This window comes from Dipteris shenzhenensis, chromosome 29 (assembly GCF_047967505.1).
Source record: "Dipteris shenzhenensis isolate YYH24624 ecotype China chromosome 29, Dip_SZ_1.0, whole genome shotgun sequence".
NCBI lineage: Eukaryota > Viridiplantae > Streptophyta > Polypodiopsida > Gleicheniales > Dipteridaceae > Dipteris > Dipteris shenzhenensis.
The window spans coordinates 49,502,616-49,522,315 of NC_141624.1; the positions used below are offsets into that span (position 1 = coordinate 49,502,616).

Genomic DNA, 19,700 nt, shown 5'->3' on the forward strand with positions numbered 1-19,700 from the left:
GAGACACGACCTTATAGCCGTAGATAAATGTGACATTGTGTCATCTTGATATTAGATGCGCGACAAATCATTCAAGGATTCCTCCAAGGGTAAATCAACTTCCATATCCATAATTCCTGTAACAAGATTGCCGATAGGCCAAAAATTTAGATAGCATCGCGAGATATAACTGCAAAAGGAAGAATAAAAATCAGATCAGAGGTAAGGATCTCTATAGCGCCGGCTAAGATGTTACCATTTTCTGTTATAATAATGGGGGTTCGTAAGAACTGCTCCTTGCCGTAGCGATCTGCCATCCACTGCACATCTTGGGGAGTGCCCAGGGACAGTTGTAGATGCATCTTAGAGAGACAGGACCCTAGTCAAAGTAGCCATAGATGACAACCGTTACATACAATCCTTTCGCAATTGGCACCTACAGATCAGTTGAAACTATTGCTAAGGCTTACGTAAGGATCCCCTATCAATGTTCCATCCGGTCCAATGTTCCGTCCAGCCCAGCATCTAAGTTCACAAACCGACGAAAGGTGAGGATTAGAATTAGAGGAGGATTAAGCTCTTGGGAATAACATTATCATGCCTATGGCTAGAGCTATGCTTACATTCTTCCACGGCCATTCGATTTGTGCACTCCACCTAATGAAGTTTTGTCTGATGCAGTGAGGATGGAGGAGGCTATGGCAAGGGGACCCAGCTGCGGAGGCTAAAATCATAGAGCTCGAAGACGAGAGGGGGCGAGGAGAGAGGTCGAAACGGTCGCAAGCGATGACGTGGAAGCAGTGGGAGGGGGGGTGCAGAGCGAGCGAGGCCAAGGCTGAGGAAGAGGGAGATGGAAGAGGGACGAGGAAGAGGGAGATGGAAGAGGAAGAGTGGATGCAATAAAAAATGAAGATGTGCAATATGGAGATGCACCAATAAATATCGTAGGTGAGTTCCTTGTAAAACATGGTGGGCAATTCCTCTCTCAAAGTTCGTATCATGTATCCTACATTGACATAATAATCCTTTTTCTTTGGATCTTCTTGCTTTTGCCTGGGCGATGGAGTGGACTGTATAGCCGCACTGAAAGTGTAATTGTGAGGAAGCAGACCATAATCAACCAAATCCTCCGAATTGCAAACCCAGGCAGGGACCCAAAGTTGTAAGCTTGCAGAATCAACCTGAGAAGCACCAGCTTCGACGGGGACAAGGGAGCATAAAAGGTGCCCCAATAGAGACCAAGAAGGGGTACCGTCCTCGCGAAGTCTGTCATCGTCAAGAAGAGGGGTCTTGGATTCGTTGATCAAGGTGCGACAACTGAAGGTGTGAGAGAGATGCGAATTCCAGGTGAGCAACTACAATTTGCGAGGGAGGGAGGGGGGGAGGTGGACCACAGCAATGACCAGGTGAGTCATGAGAGCTCATGAAGGAATTATCTGGTGATATCCTATGCATTCACTGATTGCATATGTCAGCATATAGAATTCAAAGTATATAAATTTTTGAACAGGCAAAAGGAAGAGACTGGAGCAGAATGTTGATTCTTCCATCACAAAACAAAAGGAACTAGAAGAGGACAAGTCTCCAGATTTGCTCCTATTTGAGTTTCTTCACAAATGCAAGGCTCAGAGTAACTTCCACATATACCACAGTATTTTCAACATGGAGTTCACAATGAGCTCTATACTGGAGCATCACAAAGATTTTCTTTTAAACCATTGGGATACCTTCAAAGAACTGACAGAGGCAGGAAGAATTGTGGAAGAAGAAAAGGTTTTTGTGCATATAAATCATATTGTCTCCATTGACAGGCTGAGGTACCATGTGAACAGAAGATTTGACAGCCTGCCTGATCCTAAATTCAACTATAACTTGCACACCAGAAAGTGCAGAGTGCTTGAGGAAACCATGGCATTCCTTATGTACATTGTCTTCAGTCAGGAGTCTTTGGATGAACAAGGGCAGGAGACTGAAGAAGAAGACACATCTGAAGCAGAGGAAAAAGAGGATGTTTCTTTGGTAACAGAAATGGAAGAGCAAGAAGAAGATATCAACCTTAAGGATGAGGGGCTGCAAGTGGCTGCTCTTGACCTTGTTCAACTGAGGACAAAAACTCTTAGGGGAGCAGAGCCAGTTGAAGATTTTGATGTTCAGAGCAGCAACTATGCAGTGCCCATGCTTCCAGGTGTCTTGATTGGTGGAAAAGATTATGTTTTCCTCCATGATATAGAGTGTATGTTCAATTTGAGGGAGGACTATGCCATTTCCCTTATTGCCCAGGCTTCAAGGCTTGACAAGGAGGTTGGCATAGAGGATGACCATTCACTACTGGCTTTGGAAACAATTTTTGATCTTGCAGAGGCCCTTACTTTTTGTTTCAAAGAGGCTGAAAAGTTCCAAGAGCCAGATGAAGCTGCCTTCCAGCTCACACAGGAAGCTATGAATCTCTCAGCACTATACACAGAAAAGCTTAAAGAAGAGGCTGGACAAGAGGGGAGAGGAATAAATCTTTGGAAAGATGAACTGCTTGTTGCTGATGAAAATGAGAAGGTACTTCAAATCAAATACTTTGTCTTCTGCTTAACTTTGTTTTGTAGGTTGTGTATTGTCTCACTCCAATCTTTTGATATGTGGCAGCTACAAATTGAGGATGACACATTCCTCCAGAGATCAAGTGGAAGCAGGCCGGTTGGGTTTTGCAAAATGTCAGGCCTAGCTCATTATATTCATGATCTAGGCAGTGCTAAGATCTTGATTTACCATAGGCAATTGAGCAACAATGGAGAAGCCATTGTTTACTTCTTAAAATGTTTGTCCAGGGTTTTAGGTGGACATGATCTTTCATGGCAAAAGGAAAAGATCATTTTGATAGAGAGGTTGTCTGCCATAGATATATTTGGAGATTATGTGAATAAGCAGGCTTCTAGGGCCGCTTACTTTTTATCTTACACTTCTTATGCATTAGCATGTGGTGTTAAGGAGCCCAAATGTCTGGAGGGCTATGGAAAACACAAGCTCATAAGGTTTCGAGAGCCACCCATGATTGCATCAGGCCACACAATCCAAGAAGAAGAACAGGTGGAGACAGCTGAAGAAAAGGATACCCCTCCCAGACAAGCAACAGAGGCAAGCATTGATAAACAGACAGTCGACATCAAGCCAATAAAGAAGAAAAAGACTCCAATCAAGATCAAAAAGAGAGTTCCAATCAGCAGGCCCTAGGAGAAAGAGGATTTAGTCATCAAATATAGCACAAACAATATATTGAAGTTGAACTGATTTGTACAAAGTCTTTGATGTCTGGTATGATCTTGTATAAATGAACAATAAGTTGAAGATGAAATGATTTGTACATTTAGATAGAGTGGTGTCATTAAATATTAAACAAATAATATATTGAAATTGTGAACAAATTGTATTACGTTTAGATCATATGTTTCACAAAAGAAATACTATTGATGCATAACACCAAGAGTCACTTGTTCCACAAAAAAAAATTCTATTAATTGAGTTTGAAAACATGTGGACATAACACCAATAAGTTACAAATGAGTTCTATTCATGTTTACTTGTCCATTTATGGTTTCTAAATATCTTCGATTCCCTCCATTGTCTATGTCTCTCTGCTGCCATTGAATTGTCTAGAGTTTGTCTTCGTCTTTGCTTTTGGGCTTAAAGAAAAGCAAGCTTGATTTTGGAGCTAGCAACTTTTCTTTTAGCATGCAGCCTCTATAGTATGCCTTGGTAAAACCATTGGAAGACTTCCTTCAGACTATTTGCCTTCTGACTCCCTCCATAGTGTTGTGTGTGTCTGAAAAATGCATTACGTGCCATGTAGTGAGACTTCTCCATGCCTTGGGTAGACCAAATTGCTGGGCATCCATATTTTTTGACAAAATAGGGAAGGTGGTTGTAGATGATATGCTGTAAGACATAAGAATGCATAGTAAGTAATAAAAAAAAGAGGATCACACTTAAGTAAAAGAAGAAGATAGAACCTTACCATGTAGTGAGTTATATTGCAGGCTGTCCACACGTCTTTCATTGACTTCCCAAAATGTTTAATTGCCTCCTCAGTTCTTGTAATCACTCTTTGTCCATGTTGCTTTGTCACAGAACATGAAGAGTTGATCAAGAGACCTCCACACCTCTGCCTTCCTATTTCGTGCTTCCCCATCTGCCTCATGATCTTTCACAGCATTATGGACTTGCTTCCACAATCCATAATTAATCTTTGAAATTGTTCTACCTTGCCTTACTTGCTTACTGTGTTTGGGTCGAGACAAGAATCTTCTTGCCTTAACACCACCAATAGAGGGCTTGATTGGTACCTCCTTGCCATTGGTAGACTTTTTAAAGTCCTTTGTGATTTGAACATCTCCTCCATGCAGACCTATATCGGATAACACTTTTTTCCAATGCTTGAAGAGCATCCTTTCTATTTTTTTCGGGATGGAGTTTCCAAGCAAATCCAATATATAAAAATACCAATTTCTCAATAATTCGACATAGACCATGCAATGTGCAGATGTGAACATTACATAGTGGAATGTCCAGAATGGCCTTGAAGTTAGGGTCAACTTTATCTCTATTAGGTGCTCTCTTCCACCATTTTGAATCCATTACTTGAGCTGATTCTTTGCAGTAAAGACAAGGAGACTTTGAGTTGCCTCCTTTACTAAGGTTATACATGCACTTAAGTGTTTTAAGATCCCCGGCCATGTGCCACTCTACTTGAAAATCACCTTTTCCTGCAACATGGAGATTCTCGCCTTGCACTTGTCTTTTGATTATTCTTGGTATTTCCGTGTGGTGAAACACCCAATCTAGTGTTTCATGGTCTTCTGTCTTCACCTGCCAGATTATAGAAAACAAAGGTCTTACTATAACAGATTTGAAAACAATGACCAAGATCAAGTACAAAACAAAAAATGATCATACCTGGAACGAGCCTAACCACCATATGTGTTTCTCTGACATCAATTGCTCCATTCATCAATGTAATATAACTCTTTCCATTTTCTTTTCCTTTACAACCTCACACTCATCCAGTTTGATAACAAATTTCAAAATGCCTTTGCACTCCTCAAGTGTTATTCCATAAAACTCAACCATTCTTCTTTGAAGTTGTTGTAGATCTACAAATATATTGTTCCAAGGATCATACACAGTGGTTCCTTTACCACCATGAAATATTTCCTCAATATGGATATATTGCCCAATAAATTCATCTATACTTTCATTCAAATGACCTCTTATCCTCCACATGGTTGCTGGATTTGGCAGTAAAACTTGTTTAATCCTTTGACCTTTCAAAGTTGAGGATATCGCATGGAAAATCGAATTATATCCCTTCCTGCTAACTCCACTAACATCAAGAGCCTCTTGGATTATAGTGCCATCAACTTGATTACTGGATACAAAGTCCTCTACAACATTGCGTTTGACTGTTTTGTATTTTTTTTCCTCAATCAAACCTTTTGCTACACCACAAGAAAGCAATCCTTTCATTTGTTTAATAGGAAGAAGGTTCGGATCCATATTTTCTTTTGTAGGCTCCAATAATTTCCTATAGTAACAACACAATATGCCTATATCATTCAGCACCTCCATTCTTGTTTTGTGGTAAGGGACGAAATAGATAGTCATTTGAGAGCCTTTTTGAGTATACAAAATGATAAATTTCAATCTAACCTTGCTTCCTGAATTCGTTGCGTGCATCCACCAGTCCGAGCCTTCAAATTTGCAATGTTTTTAATCTTCCTACTACGTAGTCTATCTCCAAGCACGGTTCTCTTCTTTCTTGCTCTTGTCAACTCTTTTTTACTCTTTGAATGCTCCTCAATTTCATTCTGCAACTGCTACTCCAATTTTGCACGAATGGCTATCTCCTCCATCTTGGCTCCAATTTCATGTAGGTACATCATTTTATACGTTTCCGCAAATGTAGACTGCGCTGAAATATAACCAAGAAGTCCATTTTGTCCATTGCCGGCAAACCTCAGTAATGTGGTGGGATAAGTCAATATGTTGAAGCCCTTCTCTTCTCATATTTTCCCGCTGTTGAGCATTCAGCACCGTATCCTTTCGTCTTTTTTGTGCTGGAGCATATTGTTCTTCTAAGTCGATGTGAAGATGGTGTAATCGCTTCTTCTAAGATAGTGACTCACTAGTATCGGCCATTTTTTATGCTTCTGAGGTTGCGAAGTTTGTTTGTCAATCTCATAGTCATTTTGTAACATGAATCGTGGAAGTGTGGTGGTATCCATGTGAATATTTTGAAAACTTGCAATCACCAAGTTCAGTGATGGATTCTTTATGAAAGGCCTGCACATGTCGGCAAAAGAGATGCGGAATCTTTGGTATATAAAAAAAAATCTAAGGAGATATTTAATGCAAAATCGTGTTAGTCAAACAAAAGATTATCTTATTCCTTTTTGAATTGACAGTTTTGTAGTCCTTACTGACAGTTCTGAGCCACGTTTTCGTATTTTACTATTTTTGAGGTCTTTTAGGAGAGAAATAAATCAAAAAATAGTGAATTTCTTACAGGGCCCCAAAATGAGTTCCCTTTTTCCCTAATGGGAGAGGAGATGAGGGCAGATTTTTTGAAAAATTTTAATGAAATCGAAAAAATGGCAGGAATTTTGCAATGGGAGTAAAGAGCTTGGTGAAAAGAGAGGAGATAATGAGAGAAAACAAGAGATAGCAAATCTTTATATATTTCGAGGATGTTAATGCTGACAATGGTTTTAAAAGCAAGAAAGAGAATACTAGGAAGAAATTTGAGCTTTGAAGCTGTGGGGACCTCTCCTTAAGGCCCACAGGTGGGCCTCTTTATGAGCTTTGTCAGGCTAATCGTATGATAATTAGTCTTAATCCCATGAAATTAGGGATCCTTATGCGGTCCTTTTTATGCTCAAATGGTTCCTAATGGGCTTTATTATTAGAGTCATATTGTTTTTAGCATTTGTTGCATTACCTTAACAATGTGCAATTGCTCCCTATGCCCCCCTGCCTGCGGGCCTCTCTCTCTCTCTCTCTCTAGGTTCACAATAATGAAAACAAAAGAGAAACTAACAATGTTTTGGAGGACAAAAAAAAGAAGCAGTAGGGAACTTGAACTGGACGCTTGATTTGTGTTGTGTTAAGCATGTGTATGATTGTGCTACTAAGCACATTCTATCCATAGCCTATAGAAGCCTTTCTTATATGAAGGAAACCTAATATTATTGTACCAAAATAATCATTGTCAATCATTGGAGTTCCTTGTAATCGATAACATTTTCAATGTTGTGCATCCAAGCCCTATTCTATTTTTTTAAGAGGAAAGCAATATAGCTAATGATGCCCTCTTTGTGCATCTAGCTGATATAAGTTGTGTATCCATTTCACATTGCTCAAGCCATCGCTCAAGTTACAAAGTATACTATCTTGGGTGTATTACTCCTAGGGACATAAGGAGAGTTTTCACTCTCTAGTTCAATCTAAAGTTTGGAGGATACAAGCTTAGTAGTCACTCAAATGCCCTACTATTGCTACCAACAATGCTCCCACCAGTTTTGAGATAGCTCATGTTCTTCAAATTGATGGAAATGCTCAAGCGTGTGCATCTTCTATCTTCAACACATGTTGCTCTATGCACATATTAGAACACTATTCCATTCCTTATTTTGATTTTCTTTTTTGGGCAAGCTAGCTCATCCCCAATGTATTCTCCCTCCCTCCATTGAGAACCTTCTCTAACACCAGGTCTTGCTTTTCACTTTGAGGACAAGAGGTAGGCATGCAAAGCCTTGAGCTTGGACTCCTCCACTCCAAAGACGAGAGGTAAGGCTCCATTTCATGTTTTGTGTTGAAGATACTTCCTCTAGCTTTCTTTCTTTCCTTGCATTCCTTTCCATGTATTTCTTTTATTGATTGCTTTTCCCCTCTCTTCCATCTCTCCCCTTTTCTCTTAATTCTTTCCTCTTTCCTTCTCTATCAAGTTCCCCTTTTCTCCTTCTTTTCTTCATCTCTTTCTCTCCTCTATCCATGTTGAACTTTTCCCTTTATCTCTTTCTCTCTTTCTCTTCCCTTCCCTCTCTTATATATCTCTCCCCTGTCCTATTTGTTTTCTTGCTCTTGGTTTCTCTAACCTTTCCTCTTTTTTAATATTCTTCTCTTTCAAGTTCCCCTATCCATTTTAATTGTCTTCTTCTCTTTATTTCCCCTATCCATTTTCTTTTCTTCTTCTCTCTTACATATCAAAGAACAATTTTGGTCCCTTCCCTAAATTTTGACATATGTGGGAGTGCCTTTGTTTTGAAAACACATATCATACATACAACATGGCCTCTAGTGGGAATGATTCATGCCAATGTGATTGATCATGGTAAGCATGCATCTAGTGAATGTAATGGTTGTACAAAGAAAAACTTTGTGCATTTTTTATAAAATATGAAAGCATGTTCACAAGCTCAATCCCCAAGAGAATAGACCAACATGCATGAGATGGAGTAAGACATGAGACCTTTGAGAGCACGAATTCTTAGCCTCATGCTAGGATCCATTGCTAATGGTACCTCTTGGTCACATAGGTAGCGACAGCATCCGCATGATGATAATGCCCAATGTGATCATAATGATGCCCTAGGGGGTTCATGGAAACTATGTTACATTGAATTTAAAGAAGTTCTAATGGACTTTAGGCCACAACTCAGGGAAAAGTTGAAGCATCTCACTTTTGGCGTAGGGTGGATGCTAAGTAAGATGGAAGCATCACAAGGAAGTGATTCGAAAGGCAGCAGGAGAGTCCCATCCAATCAAACATACTCATTTCCATAAGAATGACGGAAAGATGGCTAGGGATGAGGTGAGAAACTCCTTGACAAGTACTAGAACCTATAGAAAGTCACATGGGGCAATCCCAATTCAATTCGAGAGCATAGCTAAATTCATGGCCTATGTTGTAAGTGAATCTTTTCTTCTTTTTCCCAACATGTCTATCTTGTCTACTTTCTTATCCTTACCTATCTATCTCATGTGTACTTCCATCTTTGAATTTCATATGTATAGAAGTATATGATAGAAAAACATGCATCCTTGGGAAATATAAATAGATGTATCTCAATGGTACCATTGCTCTCCTCGAAAGTTTTTGTAGAGAGGAAGATTTCACCAATATCTTATTCAATATAAGAAATGCTTGGACCTTGAACCCAACCTTTTAATTATCAAAGCATGCATGTTGTAGGAGAGTTTCTAAATATAGACCTTTTGTGCCTTCGATGTGTAGATAATGGAGCTGCAACCTCCACATATGTAAACAATGATTGATAGACATGGAGAGTAGGATGGTGAGTGTGGTGATGATAATGAGGATGAGTTGAAGGAGAACTCTTCCTATATTAAACATGATGACAAGGATGATGACTCTTGCAAAGGACTCACAAGAAAGGGAGATGGTAGTGACTCCAATGATGTGTAGCAAAGATGGCATGCTACTCAGTAAAGCATTTTTTGGTTGAGGTAGCATATAGCTACATTCGTATGCGAGATTGTCTTTGAATGTCATTTTGGAATGACAGCTTAGCAATGTGACTTTGAGTATTCTTGCATATATATAAAAGGTAAACTCGGTAATTTTAAAGTCCTAATTTGCTCTCATGAATGTCCACATTGATATCAACATCTAAAGACTTTTCTCGTGATAGCAATAATATAAATGTCGATATAAGCATCAATATTAGGTATATGACTCCCATAATGATGATTTTATGGATGCTTTCTTCCTTGCTTTTATGTTTATGTTTATTTTGATATGTTTATTCTTTTACAAAAAAAATGCCTTTGTAGATTTTGTTGAAAGTAACCATTGCAAATGGTTGTAGTGAAAGAGCTCTACTTTGCATAATCTCTTTTAGTTGACATTTAGTAAGGAATTGTCTATCATGGCATGCCTCTTAACTTTTAAGTTTTGTACATCATTGTGATTGCCTCATTATGATTGTCCTTTTTTCTCTAGCAAAAGTGTAGTTAGCATGACGCATGGTATGCGATGACAATCCTAAGTAAGCTACTACATCTTAAGAGTTTTACATCCTCATATGCTACTTTCCCTAAAATATTCTTGAGCAACTTGGCGGCAAACATTTCATGCCAGGTATTTATTAACTAAAATAACATATTTGGCTCTCTTTAGATATGTCTACCTTTGTTTACCTTTCAAGGGATCTGAGAGAACTTGGATGTCTGAAACAATTTCTTGCCTTAATCAATGTACTACCAAGCACGTAGGCTCTTGGGAATTTGACTCACCATTTGTGAGTACATTTCTTGAATAGCAACCTATAAGGTGCAAAGTTCTTCTTCCATTCCTCATATGCTGATATAGCAATCTTCTACTCAAATGCCTCATTTTATTAGAATAGCGCCAACAATCAAAGTTCTTTCACAAGGTTTAATCTTAGCTAATTCTAATCTCACATGACCAAATGGAGTTCAAGACGTTCACATTCTAGGATTGAAATTTTGTATTTGAGATTTATCTATTCTAAGTATTATCTGAGAGACCTATCCTTCTTCAATCATAGATAAGAAACATGATGTAGGGACACATGCAGTACCACTCTTGTTTCTAAGGGAGCTATACTTCTTCGATTATAACCAAGAAAGTACATGTAAGAAAGAGATACACCACTCCAGTTTCTATATGCAACTAAAGAAATTAAATACTATGCAACCTTGTAGTGATGATAGATTGGTTGCTTCAATCCCTAGAGTTGAAGACAATATTTTCGTGGTTGTTGTTGGACATAATTTGATGCTCATTTGATGGGTTGGGTGGCAGGGCAATGGAATGTACACTCTTGTCTAACTTACGATTTGGATATATAACTAGCGAGTATGCTCTTCATATGGAAATGGGGTATACTCTTCAAGTAAACGTGGATTTGGATGTAGGTAGTGACTTCTTGTTTGTAACTCATGCCCATAGCCTCGAAAGAAGAAATAAATATAGCACTAAATATCAATTGAAACCTACCAATCAACAATCCTTAATCTCTCCTTCAAAAATAAAAACCCTAAACCCCTCCTCCAAACTAAACCTAAATTATGAGTGTCAACTAATGTAATTGCCTTGACATTGCCATCAGAAATACGGTCACTGAGCAGGGAACTCTGTAACCAATGTGTTTTTGTGGTCTATTTGCGAATTTCTAAGGTACATGCACTCTCTTTTGGACTCATATGTTTTATGATGAAAACGTATGATGAAGACATGAACGGTGGCTTACTGACAAAGCTGCAAGGAAATTCAATGTCTATACGAGCATCAGTGCTAAGTAGGTCACTGACATTTATTATTTGGAAAACCTCCGAATTTTCGGTCTGCAGTCCACAGAGGAATGAGTTGGAACTTGGCGGTCTGCAGTCCACGAGCAACATCATCCACAACACGGGGAAACGCAGCTAGCTGCTGCAAGTTCATGGGATAAAGTCGCGCCCAGAAACTTGAAACGTCTACGACGCAGCTAGCTGCAGCAAATTCATGGGATATACGTCGGGTGCAGATCCTGCCCAGAACTTGTTCGCTATTAGGACGTTCAACGCCGCTGTTGGGTGCACGAAGTCCCAAAACACATACTCGGACGCATTCCGGCAAACCGGGGTGACGGATTTGAAGCAAGGGATCAAGGCGTTGTAAGGCCCAGATCCGCAGCACGCCGTGTTTGCATCAGTAAATCCTGCATGGTTTAAAACGTTTCTAATCACGCCGACATGGTTGCCGACCGCATGTATGGATTCTCGCAAAAAAATTCAGAGAATTACTCTCTTACCGTAAGAACTCGGCTCGGTGATCACGTTTTCTAGGAAATCGTAGGAATTAAGATACACAAAGCGAGCATCACGGTAAGTGCTCTGCAATCTTTGTACACGAGCGAAAAGAGCAGCATTGTACGCGCGCGCCTGTTCATTTATGAAAGATATGCACTGCCCTCCTCGGCTTTCTTTTGCAAGTAGTTCAGCTGGGACACATCCTATCGCCGAGATAGAAACCACTCCAAATTTTCTGGCTCCCATGTTATACAGGCCCTAGATGTTCATCGGGATTACGACATTAGAATTCTCATAAAAAAGAAGACCGATATTCCAACAAAATCTGCAAAATTGGGAAAACTTGCACCAGTATCCGAGACTCTAGGTTTGACTGAAGTAGCTCTATGAATGCCGATGCGGAGTATTGCTCTTGCAGGGGTGATTTCACCGATGAAGTAGAAAGGAAATAGTTTTCGAGATAGTCGTTGCTTCCAATGGAGATGTAGAACAGAGACTTTGAGATAAGGTACGCTGCTTCCTGAACCCCGATCTTAGAAATGATCAACTTTTTGACAGCGGCAAAGTACGCGACCTGCTGCGACAAAGCGATATGTTGTCCCTACAAAATGAATTTCGGCGGAGTTGAGGAACTTTTCACAAGCAACAGATGGACTACTACTGCGCAACATTGAGCCTGCAATTGCTTTGGGTTGGCGACATGCCAAATGGAGCGGAGAACTACTTACAAGTATATCACCCGTGGAATTCAAGATGCCGGCGCTTGCAGAAGAGAAACTCAATCCTTGCAACACATCTTCGCCGGCGGACAGATATGGAGGAGGAAACGGCAGTCCAGCAAGAGAAGCTGCAATCATAAGAATCAAGAAATCCAGCGCTATAGTAGAAGTGCGTCCTTCCTCCAACTGTAGTTTCAGCTCAACAACAACGACGAGGGAGCAGACGGGTGATCCAACAGTGCGTCCAATAGAGATACATTACCAATAAAATCCGTGCTGAGAGGGCCATTGCAAAATCGTCCGGTGGGGTGGTGGCGGGGAAAGTCTTTGCCGTAAGGCAGGCGATTAGCCTTGGCAAGAGTGAGGAGCTTATCGTTGTTTCCTGTGTCAGTCAAGGAGTCACCGAATAGGAAGAGAGCAGGAAAGCGACCTTGAGCATGTTGAAGAAGATTTAGCAGCAGCAGCAGCAGCAGCAAGCAGCAGCTGGAGGCCAGCCAACCCATCATCGACAGACACTCTACTCTGTGGTGGCAGGCAGTATACTAAGCTGCCAGATGTGAGCTTTGTCAGCTGGTGCCAGCTTTTGGTACCTTTAGCTCTAGCGTAGCTGACTAATAACTCCCAAGTTTTGGCCAACTTTTGCCTGTTACACACCTTGTGTTAGCCTTTGTTATCACATTGGTCACTCAATAGAAGATATGATATATATCTTCTTTCAAAGATATCGCAAAAACTTAAACTTTGCGTAATTTATTAGTACATTTCGATAGAAACCAAACGTACTATTGTGTACTAAGACGTTGAACTTCATTAATGTGATTACTAATTGTTTTTAATCTTGCTCGCTTGGTTAGGCTCATTTTAGGCCCAAACTTGAGACAATTAAATTGGTCCCTAAGTGTTCGACCATCATGTTGTCTTTGAAGTTACCCCCTTATTACAATCGTTAGAGTCCTCATGTCTCCTTCCTTATTCTTTGATACCCTCAAATTTGAGCTGTCCATAGACTAGCTAATGTTATAGAAAGCTACAAGCTCCATGAGTTAAAGGGATTAGCAAGGGAACACGAGAGGAAAGCCCTTTCTTTAACTCTCCTCTAAGCATGAGATTCGTCCTACTCCTCTTAAGGGTTTTTGTCTTTTATTTGTAAGTTTTCTATCATTAGGGGAATTTCGGACTCAAAAAGGGCCTCTTGGATTAGGCCCTTATGATTTCTAATTAGCAAACTAGCCAATGGGAGGATGGAGGATTCCATATTGGCCTCTCATTGGTGGAGAGAACTCCCTTGGTCCCCACTTGCCTTCCTCTTGCCCCCACCACTCCCTTGATTTTTGTGTGGTCCCCCCTACCCTCCTCCCTCTCTTGATGGGCCCCAAAAATCACGAATTTTTTTCCCTCCAAAAAAATAATAATTTAAAGTGTCCCCACCTCTCGAAATAGTTCCTAGGAGTCCTCCCGAACTATCCTCTCAACCTCTTCCTCTCTTCCTCAACCTCCCCTTAGCCTCCTCCTGTCAACCCTTCTCAACCTCTTCCTCTTCTTAACCTCCTCTCAACCTCCTCCCAACCTCTTTTTCTTTTCTTTCTTTCATTCTTTCTGTGTTGATGAAGCACTCCCCTTCCCTTAGACTAAATCTATCACTTTGACCTTGTGTAGGACACATTCTAAAGGACCACATTAATGTGTGGATTGCTCCAAAGGGGTAGGCACAGAGGGTAGGAGGTGTGTGTTTTAGAGAGAGAGAGAGAGACAGAGAGAGAGAGAGAGAGAGAGATGGATTCCTATGGGATTGTGATGTTATTTTGATTCATATTCTTTGAATTGATTTCAAGTTATTTTGTAGTTCTTTGGATTCAATGTATACAAATCAATGACTTTATAGAAATACAACAATTTACTTATTATAGTTGTGAGGATGCATCAAAATTAATCATTTAGGGATGTGAGATTTGATCCATAATGCTCTTGGAATGGATATGTCATTGTGTTAACATTTTTTCATACCACTTTACATTCTAGTGGAGAAATTGCGGAGGGAGTTCTCACAAGTCAACTCATATGGGGTAAATGCACGATTGGGTGTAACCAATTGCGGAACTATTTTAGGGGCAGTTTTGGGGCCGTGATGCAACATGCTGGTGGATGATATTTTGAATTTTGAGTTGACTTGCACTCTCACTGGAATTTTTCTTGGCGTAATAATTGCCTTATTGGCATAATAAAGAGACGCAATATGTCAAAACTTGCTTTTTTGAACCTCGTAGAGCTTGACACATGTCACTACATGAGTAGTTATGTCCTCCGCACAATCTCTGTGCTACATCTTTGTGCATCAAACTATCTATAGCTATCCTGCCATCTACTCACAACCACCTATCATCTGCATGCAGCTCGCCACCTGTCATCTACCCTTAGCTTGCCACCTTTCATCTACGCATAACTTTTTGGCATTGATCTAGATTCGCAACCATCGTGCTGATGTTGGCTTGGTGAGACTATCATATTGGTTCTTGGAGATATTTTAGAGGTGGCTGTAGCTACTCCTAATTAAATAAAAGAAAATGTATTTATGCTAATTAGTTAGGTCACGTGAGACCCACATTGAAGTCCTACAATTGTTTATATGTTTCGCATTGAGGGGTCTCTTTTCTTAATTTATGTTCTTTTAGCATGCCATCAGGCAGGTTTCAAACCATCCCGGTGGTTGGAACAACATGTTGATATAATGTAATGAGAGTGCAATTAATAGTTTAAAACAAGTGGTTCAAACTTAATCCTAAATGAAAAAAATGTACTTCCTTATGCAACCTTCACGTTGGTTCTATTTTATTAAAATGTTATTACTAAATGAAGGAAATACATTTTCCTTCATTTTAAAATTAATCTTAAACAAAGGAAAATGTATTTTCTTGTGCAACCACCGTGCTGGCCTATTTTATTGGGGGTTGCATTTAATCCTTAACCAAGGAAAATGTATTTCCTTGCAACCACCATACTAGTTCTTGGTGCGATTTCAGTGGTGCTTGCAATTAATCCTAAAACTAAGGAATATATATTTCCTTGTGCAACCACCACACTGGTTCTCCTTTAGTGTATGTTGTAGGTAGTCCTAAACTAGAAAATGTATTTTTGTGCAACTATAGTGCTAGTTGTTGGAACTATTTTAGTGTAGCTTGCAGTTAATCCTAGAACTAAGGAAAATGTATTTACTTGTGCACCAATTGCTTGTGCAACGACTGCAACCAGCAACAACTATTACCAATAACGCATATTACCAACTACTGTGATAAATTTTTATTTATATTAAAGTTGAAACTCAAAAGATACTACACCCAACGAGTATAACAACTTAGCCACTGTTGAGAGAAAAAGTTGGACAAAGAGATTAGATCCAAAGAAAATTTATAACAACTCAGTAATTGCTGAGAGCCTAATCGAGAAAAAATTGAAGAAAAGAGATTACATCTATATCTAAAGACAGTTTATAAAAACTAACAACTCAGCAATTATAGAGAGCCTCATGGAGTAAAATTTGAACAAAAGAGATTATATTTATAACAACTCAGCAATTGTTGAGAGCATTAGAGCCCAAAAGATTACATTTGGCAAGGATAACCAGTTAGCCATTATTGAGTGGTTATGAGTCTCATTGAGAAAAATTTGCAAAGAGTATTTTTGTACAACTCAGTATTGTCAAGAGCCTCATTGATGCTTATTGATAGACCACTACGCATTGTCGTATTCACAGAGCCCAGCACAGCTTACTGCATCTGAATTTTTGGGAAGCCAATAGAGGAAACAATTGAGAGGCTAATGGAGAGGCCGAAGACCATGCACAAATGCAGGAGTCGGAATCTAGCCCCAATAACATGAGAAAAATCTGCCTTGAAAATCCTTATCCCTTCATCAATGTCTTCAGGGAATCCATAAAGCACAAGCACAAAGAGGCCTGCTACGTGCATGCCATCCAAGGTGGTAACCTAGAGATGTGGGGGGAATCAATGGAGATTGCAAAGACATTCCACATGAGCAAGCATTTCAATTCCTGGCGAGTGCAACACAATAACCTTGTACAAGAAAGTAGAAAGATTGGGATCACGTTGGATCAACAGGTTGTAGCATTGTTGGTTGCATTTTCTACCGTTCCAGATGGTGAAAAGAGTGGATGAGTAGGAATGAGCATGGGAGCAGATAAGAGTTGGAGGGAGCATGGAGCAAACTAGCAGAGCAGGGGAAGAGGAGAGCAAAGTAGCCAAATAGCATGCTCCATGTTCGGGTCACAGTTAAATAGTAATCGTGGCACTTTAATATCAATGAGTCACCTTAAATTGATCAAAATTTGAGCTACCGTGGTGGCTAGAGGCTTGATGGTGCCATCCAAATAATCATGAGCCATCTTGATAAGCCACCTTAGATTAATCAAAATCTGAGCCACCAGGGTGATTAAAGGGCATGGCTGTGCCATCCAAATAATCATGAGCCATCTTTAATTAATTAAAGGACATAAAGGAGCAGAGAAAGTTGGAGACTAGGAGCAAGTTGAGATGCAAACCCAACCCTCAAAAGGGTATGATCCAGATACCAAAGAACCCCAAGTGAAAGCTATAGATATAGAAGAGAAGATGGATCCCAAGCCCTCACAAGATGCTTGGTAGGTGTTTGTGAGATAGTGAATCGTTTGAACTTTGAAGCAAATAAATGAATCAAGCACACCCAATTGAGACAAATAGATCGAGATGGCTTTGCAAGTTCAAATATTTGTATAAGTCACAATGAATCTTTGATTTCATGAATAGAACTATTGTGGTATCACTGGATGAGCATTTAGTACTAGATGAGAGGGAAGGAGATGGAATGATTTGTAGCATGCCAAACCCACCATCATGTTTTGGAACAACAGAAGAGTGCTAATAAAAGAATATCTTAATCACCCTTGTGGAACATCTCTCTGACCCATCATGATCCCTTTTGTTGTGCAGCAACGTCTCTTCAATCTCATCTTTTGGTCTTCTTTATGTTCTTCCCATACGTTGCAACTATGAGATCACCTGGTTGGCAAAAGGAGAGAAAGAAAGAGAAAGCAAGGATTTGCAGAGCTTCAAGCTTCAAGAGGGAGACTAAAGTGGTGGAAGCGGAAGCTCTGGAGGAAGTTTTGCAACATGGACGAAGTGAAGAGGCTGAGAGGAGGGAGAAAGTGTGTTTTGGGGGGGAATCTCAAAATTTTCAAATTCTCAAAGCCTTTACAAAGATGGGCCCACACCTATTGTAACCCTTACTTTTTGAGAGGGACATGTGTCATTATTACTATTGAAATCATACTCTCTATCCCTACTAGCTAGTCTCTCTTCCTATATTTGAAGGAGACAAGTAGTACACAATGCTCGATTCCTATTGGCCCTTGGCTAATCACCATCATTAGCAAAGGTCTCTTTTTATGCTCAAATGCTGCCTAATTCTTCCTAATGCTCAAATGTTTCCTAATGTAATGCGATAAAACGTGCTTATAGTCACAACTTGCAATGTAGTTAAAAGAGATTTTATAATTGCGGTACAAAAACTAGTTAGAAAATCTTACTTGAGTGCATAAAGAAGAAGTAGTCTAAGCAATTCAAGTAGTCAAAACTAGTTGGAAGAGACTCATGTGCAACATATAACATAGTAGGAGACCACATGTTTGATCATATCATAAGTTAAAGGAGGAAGAAGAAGCTCAAGGGTAAGGAAGGCAAGATGATGAGTGTGAAAGACATATAGCTCTCCAAGGGAAGAAGATGAAGAAGGTAGAAGGTGGCAATGTTTTGGTGTTAAAGTAGAGCATTATGAAAATAAGAAAGGTATATAGAACAAGGAATATTATTGTATTTCAAAAATCTCCTTTGGAGGGAGCTATTTGAGAATAAGGGATAATTTAGTCCTTCAAAGGGTCAAAGCATGATAGAGTGTGGCCAATCATGGAATCATTTTGGGGCACTTTGATGACAAGCACTGGTGGGTGGGAACATAAAATTGACATCGAGCTCACAAAACGATTGGTAACAGCCCATACATAGCTTGGATTTTTATCACAAAGTGATGTGGAGCATCTCAATTTTCAACCCATCTCAATATTTCACCAACAACCATCTCTTTGTAAACTCCATAATTTCATAGTACTGCTAGTAGCATCAAAGAAATTGTGCCATGTGGAGGATGTGCCATGCGTTACTTGATGCCATGGACAACATTCTTGATGGAGAAGACATGATATTACATAGGTTGAAACTAGCCACATCAACCACACTATGTATCAAGCTAACCATGAGTGGTGGGTCTAAGCCACCCATGAGTGGTGGCTTGAACTAACGACCCCAACCACCACAATGGCTCAAACTAGCCATCTCAACTATCATGATGGCTCAAACCAGCGATGTCAACAACTACTGCAATAGCTCAAACTAGCCACATCAACCATCAATGTGGCTCAAACCAACCACAAGTGGTCACTCAAATTAGTGATTTGAACCACTACAATGGCTCAAACCTTCTACAAGTAGTGATGGCTCTAACTAGCAATGTTGACCATTGTAGTGGCTCAAATCAACCACTCCTACCACCATGATGCCTCAAACTAGCCACATCAACCATTGTAATGTCTCAAAGAAACCATGAGAAGTGAATCAAAGTAGTGATGTCTACCACTGTGATGGCTCAAATTAGCAATGTCAACCATAACGATGGTCCTATTATGCAACACATGGTTTCATACAGTCCATTGAGTTGATTCTAGTTGGAGACATGGCTGTGTGCACTATGGTACTTCCCACACCATGACACGTAGAAAAATATCATAACATAGCCAATTATCTCTCACTACAAATATAGGTTTGTGTGCACTAGCGCTTGCACTAGCCTATGAAAATGATTAGCAAACATCAACTTCTCATTGGAGTTAAACAAGAAGTAAACTCACTATAGTCCCTATTGGTTGGGCAAGCCATGGCAATGCTATGGGATTTCCCAATTTCACTTGGTCTAGGATACACTAACCAATCGATATAAACAACCTTCAATTTAACCAATCAAAATAAGGATTACGTTAGTCAACTTGCTTTAGCATCTAAAAACATATGGATTTGCCAGTTTTTACATAGTTAACAAAAACTTTAGAAGCTAGGTGTTGGTATTCTCTCTCTCTCTCTCTCT

The 19,700-nt window shown here is 39.8% G+C and overlaps 1 protein-coding gene across 1 annotated transcript; it reads right to left on the reverse strand.

Moving 5' to 3' along the window:
• Positions 1 to 11,418: 11,418 nt before the first annotated feature.
• Positions 11,419 to 13,021, reverse strand: LOC147882970 (GDSL esterase/lipase At5g08460-like). The gene is made up of 5 exons (XM_087400536.1): positions 12,781 to 13,021; positions 12,528 to 12,646; positions 12,149 to 12,400; positions 11,802 to 12,057; positions 11,419 to 11,708 (listed from the first exon to the last, which is right to left on the reverse strand). Exons 1-5 carry the CDS (start codon positions 13,019 to 13,021, stop codon positions 11,485 to 11,487), a joined length of 1,092 nt encoding a protein of 363 aa, XP_087256662.1. The 3' UTR covers positions 11,419 to 11,484.
• Positions 13,022 to 19,700: the final 6,679 nt, after the last annotated feature.

Coding starts and splice junctions, on each gene's coding strand:
- LOC147882970 (XM_087400536.1), bottom strand. CDS start 13,021: ATGGGTTGGCTGGCCTCCAGCTGCTGCTTGCTGCTGCTGCTGCTGCTG. Junction 12,647..12,780: donor TCTCAGCACGGATTTTATTG/GTAATGTATCTC, acceptor TTATGATTGCAG/CTTCTCTTGCTGGACTGCCG. Junction 12,058..12,148: donor ACCTAGAGTCTCGGATACTG/GTGCAAGTTTTC, acceptor ATGAACATCTAG/GGCCTGTATAACATGGGAGC.